The 8,348-nt window shown below is 34.6% G+C and overlaps 1 protein-coding gene across 1 annotated transcript in view; it reads left to right on the forward strand.

Moving 5' to 3' along the window:
• LOC101636351 (chromosome unknown open reading frame, human C14orf39) overlaps positions 1 to 8,348 on the forward strand; it is a 34,499-nt gene that overhangs the window by 12,370 nt on the left and 13,781 nt on the right. The window contains exons 10-11 of the mRNA XM_012724433.1: positions 1,745 to 1,875; positions 2,563 to 2,639. Coding sequence (XP_012579887.1) covers positions 1,745 to 1,875; positions 2,563 to 2,639 — 208 coding nt within the window. The remainder of the gene's footprint in view (positions 1 to 1,744; positions 1,876 to 2,562; positions 2,640 to 8,348) is intronic.

Raw genomic sequence — 8,348 nt, forward strand, 5'->3', positions numbered from 1 at the left:
CTCTGGTGAAGCCTTTCGCCACCCCTGAGCCTCTGGCCTGTACCCCAGTTCTGTATGTACAAATAAATAAATCTTTAAAAAACAAACAAACAAACAAAAAAAACCTGTGGACTAGTTCTGAAGACTGTCAGTTGTACATTTTATCATATTCTCTATGGTATCACTAACAGAAACAAAACAAGAGGAACAGTTTTTGTATTTACCTATTTAACATCTGTTTGACCAGTTTATCCTTTGCCACAGAAAGTGAAAGAGCCAAAATATTACTCGATCTAGACATTTTTTCATTGTGTTTCATCCTAATAGTGATAAAGTAGACATGAGTGGTATAGGCATTTAAAAAAATTTTTGCCTGTTACTATTCATTCTTAATCTCCTCAGACTCTATTGCATTTACCTGATTTTTCAGCCCATTCCTTTTTCAAGTAAATTCTATGATTACATTTCTTTGGACCTGTTATTTTCTCTCTCACTCTTTTTTACGATTGTATTTATTTTTGCATAGATGAATTGGGTTGTAGGCCAGAGGTGCAGGGGGTGAGAGGATTCACCAGACAGAATGGGGACAGAGCAGGTAGATTTCTAAAGTACACGGCTAACGAGAGCAACAGGAGAGATAGGGGAGGTCTGCTGCTCCATAGGTGGATTAACTCCCTGGGTGGGGATCCAACTCAGGCCATGGTTGTGGGCCATCACAGTGCGAGCACTAAGGCTTAACCCCTGTGCTACCAGAGAGGCCCTGGATCTGTTATTTTATTGATACCCCTTCTTCCACATCTCACATCCATGGTTATATGCTTTCAATTTTTTTTATATGCTTTCAATTTTATAATGGAACTAATTAGGAAAATAGGCAAATGTACAGAATTTCATTCCATTGACAACTTTTTAATATTATAAAAATTTTCTGCATTGAAAGGAATTCCTGTAACTTGTAATTTTTACTCATGTATGTATTATGACATTATTTATTTTGATTACCAGTAATCAGAATTATTTAATTTAGGAAAATTTAATGAAAATTTAATGAAATTCCAGTAAAAATTGTGAAGACCCAGTTAATGATTGTAATTCTGCTGTAAGGATTTCTGTATTCATCCCAGATTTGTTTCTGAGTAAACAAAAAATGTTTGAAATACTCTGAAATGTTAAGCATGCTACCTTTGGGTAAAGTTTTGATTTAAAATGTTTTGTATAGATTTAGAAAATCTTTAAAAATGATAATTTTTAAAGTTTTTTTTTTTTCTAAATTTATGCATACAAGAACCAAGGGGTGAGAGGATTCACCAGAGACAGAGGGGGAAGCTGAGGATTCACCAGAGACAGAGTGGGGAGCAATGGGTGAGACAGGAAAGGTCTGCTGCACCATGTGGGTCAGTTCCCTGGCTGGGATTGAACTCAGACCACAGTGGCTGGCAATAGCTTAATAATGGTGAGATTTAACCCTTGTGCCACCAGAGAGGCCCACCGAAAGTAAGGACAATTTTGAATAAAAGTGTCAGGATTAGACAAAAATGATTATTTTTAAAAAATGATTGTGATATATTGAGAACACTGGACTTAAAATGTATTTAGCTATGACACTAGTAAGTAATTTAATAATATTGGACAGACCTGTTAAATTCTCTGAAATTCAGTTTCATTAGTTGAAAAATACTAAGTTGAACTATGAAGTATCTAAGTATCTCTTCTGTCTTTAAAATATGTTGATTTCTACTTAACCATTTGATGTAATTCTCTCTAGAGTTTTTGAAAAAGATGAAATTGTACTTATGTTGAATAAAACCCCTCAAGATAATCAAGCATTTCTTCCTTATGAGTCTCAAAAACTAATCACAACAATAAAGACATATTCTTCAGAACCAAGAGTTTTAGGTACAGTATCAAAAACAGCTTTGTTTCGAATACATAGATGATAAAGAATCAGTTTTAATTATCATTTGGTATAAGCAAAAACATGCTACTTGTAAATGTAAGACTCAGGAGGGTATTATTTTGATTCTTTGTGAGAGCAAACAAGATACATTTCTATAACTAATTTTTTTTCTCTTTGAGTTGTTAAAGTCTGGTTTGGTTACAGAGCTGTTGGAGGAGGATGAATAATTACATATTTTTCACTTGAAAAGTTTTACTTATTTGTATGTTGATTATGGTGGATATCAGATTTGTGTTAATGATATTTGTGACTTAATCACTGAGATATTTTGCTTGAATTAAATCTGCAGATTAGATTAATAATGACACTGTGTTAGATTAACTGTGTTGTCTATTCTCACCCCCGTGCCTTCTTTACCACCACAGTCACTCATTCATATCACCACTCTGTCTTCTTTAGTTCTTCATAATAAAGTTGCAGCTGGTTGTCATTTTACATTCATGGTTGCTGTAATAACTATTATATAGTGAAAGAATTATAAGTTTTTAATAACCTCATTCTATATTCTAATTGAAATATTCACATAAACTTGATTTTTTAAATTACAAGGCTTGGTTAAATCTTGGGCATGGTATCTTATTCTATCTTCAGTATTGATTTTGAACTTTTATTATTGAATAACCTAGATAAAAAAGAAGAACATTTTGTGAAGCAGTTAAAGCTTGCCAATATTGAGTTTGGACAAACAGAAAATGATATACAGGTTTGTATTTTTTTTAAATAGTACAAATTAAATTGCTTTTAATGAGATAATGATTATACTACATTTGGATATATTTGTGTGTATGTTAGAAATATTTTAAATCAGCCATCAGTACAATCTCAGTGTCCAAAGTTCCTACAGTTTGAGTATGGGAGCTTGAGTATATACTGTAGCCTCACTGCTAAAAATATTTGCAAATGTATTTAAAAATACCAGGCCCTATACCTGGTGGAACCAAAGCTGTGAGACATTTCTGAAAAAGGAAAAGAAGATTGGATTTGAAGAGGGAAATTATAGCCTAGTTCTTAAAAGAGAATACTTTTGCAGAAGGTGTGTGTCTGGGGACAATAAGTTAGGTAACTGGTTTCCTTCAGTGTTGAGTTAGTTTAATGAACCTTTGCTTTTGGCCAGTCATCAGCAACGAATGAAAATTATTTCAGGGGGAAGCATAAGCATGGGAGAGATAAATGGTACCCTGGATAGTTTTTTTTTTTTAAAGATTTATTTATTCATACATATAGAGCTAGGGTACAGGCCAGAGATGCGGAGGGTGAGAGGATTCACCAAAGACAGAGGGGAGCAGAACAGGCAGATCTACGAAGCACACTGCTGAGGGGAGCAGCGGGCGGATCAGAGAGGTCTGCCTTACCATGTGGATCTCCTCAGGGGCAGGGGGGTATCATACTCATCTGAAGTGGCTTAAGCTTCTTAGTGCTGTGCTTTAACCCACTGCACCACCAGGCACCTGGATAAAGAGCAAGGATCATATCACCTAGAAAAAAAGTTTTTGATGTGGGATGTCAGTCTTATACCGTTCTTCCTGAAAAATATGGATGTTTTAATTAATTCATAATTAATTATGAAGTCTTAACTATGTTATAAAAAATTTAAAACCTGGGGCCTCCCTGGTGGCACAGAGGGTTAAAGCACAGTACTAAGACGCTAAAGCCATTTCAGCATGAGTTTGATCCCCCACCCTGGAGGTGATCCATATGGCGTGCAGACCTCTCCTGACCCGCCCGCTGCTCCCCTCAGCAGTGTACTTAGTGATCTGCCTGTTCTGCTCCCCTCTCTGTCTCTGGTGAATCCTTTCACCACTCTTGCACCTCTGGCCTGTCCCCCAGTCCTGTACATCTTTAAAAAAAATTTAAAACCCAGTACTAAAATTTCAGACTAAAATCCCATTCCATCATTGGATGAAGGTGGGAATATAAATGAAGGAGACATAAGTTTGTTTAAGGTCTTTTTTTGTGTGGGACTAGAGTTAGGGATAAAAACCGTAATGAATTACTGCTTAATAAACATTTAATGTAATCACTAGAAGATAAATAGAATATATAAGTTTTAAAATAATAGAAGAAAAAAAGATTAAAGAAAACTTTATTTGTTTAACAAAAGGCAAGAATGAAAATACAAAGTAATTAGACAGCATTGTAAATGGAAAACAAGATGCCAGAAATAGATCTTGCCAATTCAGTAATCATAAAAATGTTACTGATTTAAATGCCTATTAAAAACAGAGGTTTTTGTATGGGGTATAAAACAAAACATAGTTATATACTATTAAAACAGAACAGCTGAAACAACTTGACAAATGACTAAAAAGAAAATGGAAAAGATGTATATAGGTAAATGCAAATTAAAGCAAAAAATATAGCAATACTATATAAAACTGAGTTCAAATAAAAAGGTTAATAGGGATAAATATTGCATATTTTAAAAATAATTTACAAAGAAAACATAAGAACCACGATGTACCTAATTAATAGAGTTACAAAATATATAAAACAAAAATCAGTAGAATTCCAAAGAGGTAATTGAATCCACACTTAAAAACAGGGTAGTGCTCAGAGAAAGTATTGACCCTGAGTTTAGGGATTGAGTTTGATTACATCTAAAATAATACAATACCAAACCAAAGAAATAATATCATCTTAAGGTAAACATTTATTTTTCCCTTACCTGCCATGAAATTCTGAAATACATGATTCAAATTTACTTATTGGGGCTGATAGCACTATTCTACAAAGTCATTATTTTTCAGACTTCATCTATGCTTTATTCTCCTGCTGTCCTTGATGCTATGGTTACCTCATGCTAAGGTTATCAAGGTTACCTCATGATCAGAAACTGACCATTGCAATTTCGTCATCAAATCTGCCTCCTAGGCAGGAAAGAAGAATGGGGTTGGTGAGTGAGCTAGCTGTATCAGCCCCATTTTTAGTGATACTTCCTGGAAACCCCTTAAGCAATTTGTGATAATGTTTCATTGGCCAGAATGTAGTCACATGTACACCTCTATTTATGGGAGAGGTTGGGATATGTTACTTTGTTTTTAAAAATTAGAACACAGGGTGAATGCACATATTTGATAAATATCAAATGATAACTGTTTCTGCCAACAGGAATAAATCAAGTAAGTGGAAAAACAAGTAAGGATGTAGACAGTCTAACACAACTAACATACTATGTACCCAACATACACAGAATTCAGTTAAATTTTTGCTTGTAATATTCACCAAATTGATCACTTACTATAACAAAAAGGGATAATCAGTTTTTTTTCTAAAGATTGATTTATTTATGCTTATAGAATTGGGGTACTGGTCAGAGGTGTGGTGAGTGAAAGGATTCACCAGAGACAGGGTAGGGAGCAGAACAGGCAGACTGACAAAACACACTGTTGAGGTTAGCAGCGGGCAGGTCAGAAGAGGTCTGCCATGCCATGTGGATCAGCAACCTGGCAAGGGATCAAACTCATGCTGCAGTGGCTTTGAATAGCTTCATAATGTTGTTCTTTAACCCATTGTGCCACCAAGAGAGCCCAGGATAATCAGTTTTTTAAAGGTTCTGTCTTACCTCAATATAAAAAACCCCAGAAGCTAAACAAAAAGATAACCCTTGCTTCCAAAATTATTTTGCTGAAGAAAAAAATTACGTACTTTCCAATTACTCTAGGTTATAAAAAAAGCCAAAGCAGGCTACTAACACTTTTAAAAATATTATAAAACAAATCTATGGAATGTAGCCAAATTGTCTTGACAGATTTATATTAGAAAACAAATATATTTGTAAAAAAGAAAGATTAAAATTAACTGGACTTTAAGTATGGAAAGTTGAACTCATAGAGTTCAAAGTATGAAAAGTACAGAGTAATAAGAAGAAAAGCAGAAATTAATGGAATAAAAAAGTTGAGTTGGTCAATATAGCCAAAAGCAGTAATTTTTAAATATCAGTAAATTTCAGCAAGTATAAAGAAAAAAAACCCCCCCTTTCCAAAGGAAAAAATAAAAAGGGAAAAAATGCATCAGTACACTATGGAAGAAATCTTTTCAGATTCCCAAGAGAATGCAATGTAACACTTTATGCCAATGCATTTGAAAATTTAGGTAAGATGGAGAATTTACAAGGACAACATAAATTGTTAAATAAACGAAAAAGAAGTACATGAATAAATCAGTAACTTAGAAAGTGAAATATAAACAAAATTTAACCATTCCCAAACCCCCGTCACCTGCACCACCACACATACACCCTTGAAAAGACACCAACTAAGTTTTTCAGGTGAATTCTACAAAACCTTTAAGAATTAGATCAGTTTCTCAATTGTGGCACAGTAGATATTTGGATAATACTTTTTGTTGTGGAGTTGTCTTGTGACCCAATAGAAACTAGCACACCTTACTCCCAAATTCTGACAATCAAAAATGTCTTCAGACATTTTCATATTCCTCTTGGAGAAAAAAAAATGGCTGTCAGTCAGTAATCACTGGAATACATGTCTTCACACAGAACTATAGCAGCATATTGAAAGAGTTGGGAATGACTCCCCCCAAAAATATGATCCATTAGATTGCAAGGATAGGGATTGTGAAAGAAATGAAAAATTATGTCAGTCTCAAGAATAAGCATAGTTGTAAAATTAAGTCAGTCATTAGAAAACCAATAAATATTATGAGGAACTTTGATTGTCCCAAGAAATGTAATTATGGCTTAATATTAGAAAAATCTTATGTTTTGCTACACTGATTAATACTTGATTTTAAGTAAAGATTTTGAAAAGAATGTTAGAGACATACTACCAGCTTTGAAAATGTTTATTTTTTCCTTTTTCTGCTGAGATATAATTCACATGTTGTAAACCCCACCATTTCACAGTGTGTAATTCAGTGGCTTTTAGTTTATTCATCTGGAGTATAACCATTACCATTATCTAATGCAAGAACGCGAAAATGCAGCAGTTTTAACATTGGCGTAAGAAGAGACAAATTGATCAATGGACAACATCAAATTTAAAAGCTTTCTGTATGACAAAACACAAAGTTAAAAGACAATGAAAGAATAGGAAAAGATATATCCAGGATATATAATAATGTATGAAGAAATACATAATTCTTACAAATTAATTTTAAAAATAGGCAAATGATAAGACAGTTTATAGAAAAGGAAAGAAGAGTTTACAGAAGTTTATAGAAGAGTTGCTAAACATAACAAGATGCCTGATCTCAGGGTTACAAAGAAATGTAAGTGAATGTAATACCTGGTTTCACCTATTCCAAATCTAGACTTTTGGGGCCTCCCTGATGGCACAAAGGGTTAAGTCACAGCACTGTCTGCAGCCATTTCAGCACAAATTCCATCTCGAGGAAGGTAACTGACCCACATAGCACAGCCTAGGCTCCCCTCTCCTGCCTCACTCACTGTTCCCCTTAGCAGGGTTTTTCAGTAGATCTGCCTTTTCTGTTTCCTACTCTGTTTCTGGTGAATCCTCTCACCCCCTAGCACCTTTGGCCTGCATCCCAGTTCTCCTATGCATAAATAAATCAATCCTTTAAAAAAAAAGAATCCAGGCATTAAAATGCTCAATAACATTTATATGGCTATGAAAGTTCTTACTATCTAAAAGATGACAGAATTAAGACCAATGACTTTAAAAAAAAAAAAAGATTTACTTATGCATTTAAGAGTTGGGGTGCAATCCTAAGGTGCTGGGGAATGAGAGGATTCACCAGAGACAGAGTAGGGAACAGAACAGGTGGATCTACCGAAATACCCTGCTGAGGGAAGCAGTGGGTAAGGCAAAAGAGGTCTGCTGTGCCGTGTGGGTCAATCACCTCCTTGGCTGGGGATAGCTTCATAGTACGGCGACTTAACCCCTTGCACCACGAGGAGGCCTGAAGGTCAATGACTATTATAATAAAAATAAGATAAATTTTTCTATTAAGATTTAAATTCTGGATCAAATAAGAAAAATCAAGACTCTTCAAAGTGTATGACTCAAGAAGAATGAAAGACTTAAAACAGTTAATACAAACATTAACATAGGGCTCCCTGTTGGCCTAGGGGTTAAATCTCAATACTAGTACAGCAAAGACCCACTGATAATGGTTCGAGTTAAATCTCCAGGGGAGAATTAACCACACGGCACAGCAGACCTCTCCTGTTTCAACCACTACTTCCCTTAGCAGTGTATTTCAGTGGATCTACTTGTTCTGCTTCCCACTGTCTGGTGAATCCTCTCACCTTCCCTCCTCCATCCTACAGTCCAGTTCTATTATGAAAAATAATGATCTTACAATAAAGAATAATTCTTTAAAAAGCAAACATTAATAGAGCAGTACTTTAGTTACTAATATTTACAGCTCAAAATGAAATATTAATTATTTTATACACATATTTAAAGGTTCCAGGCTTAAATTTTTTTTTTTT

This window comes from Condylura cristata, unplaced genomic scaffold, assembly GCF_000260355.1.
Source record: "Condylura cristata isolate star-nosed mole 26May11 unplaced genomic scaffold, ConCri1.0 scaffold00013, whole genome shotgun sequence".
Lineage (NCBI taxonomy): Eukaryota > Metazoa > Chordata > Mammalia > Eulipotyphla > Talpidae > Condylura > Condylura cristata.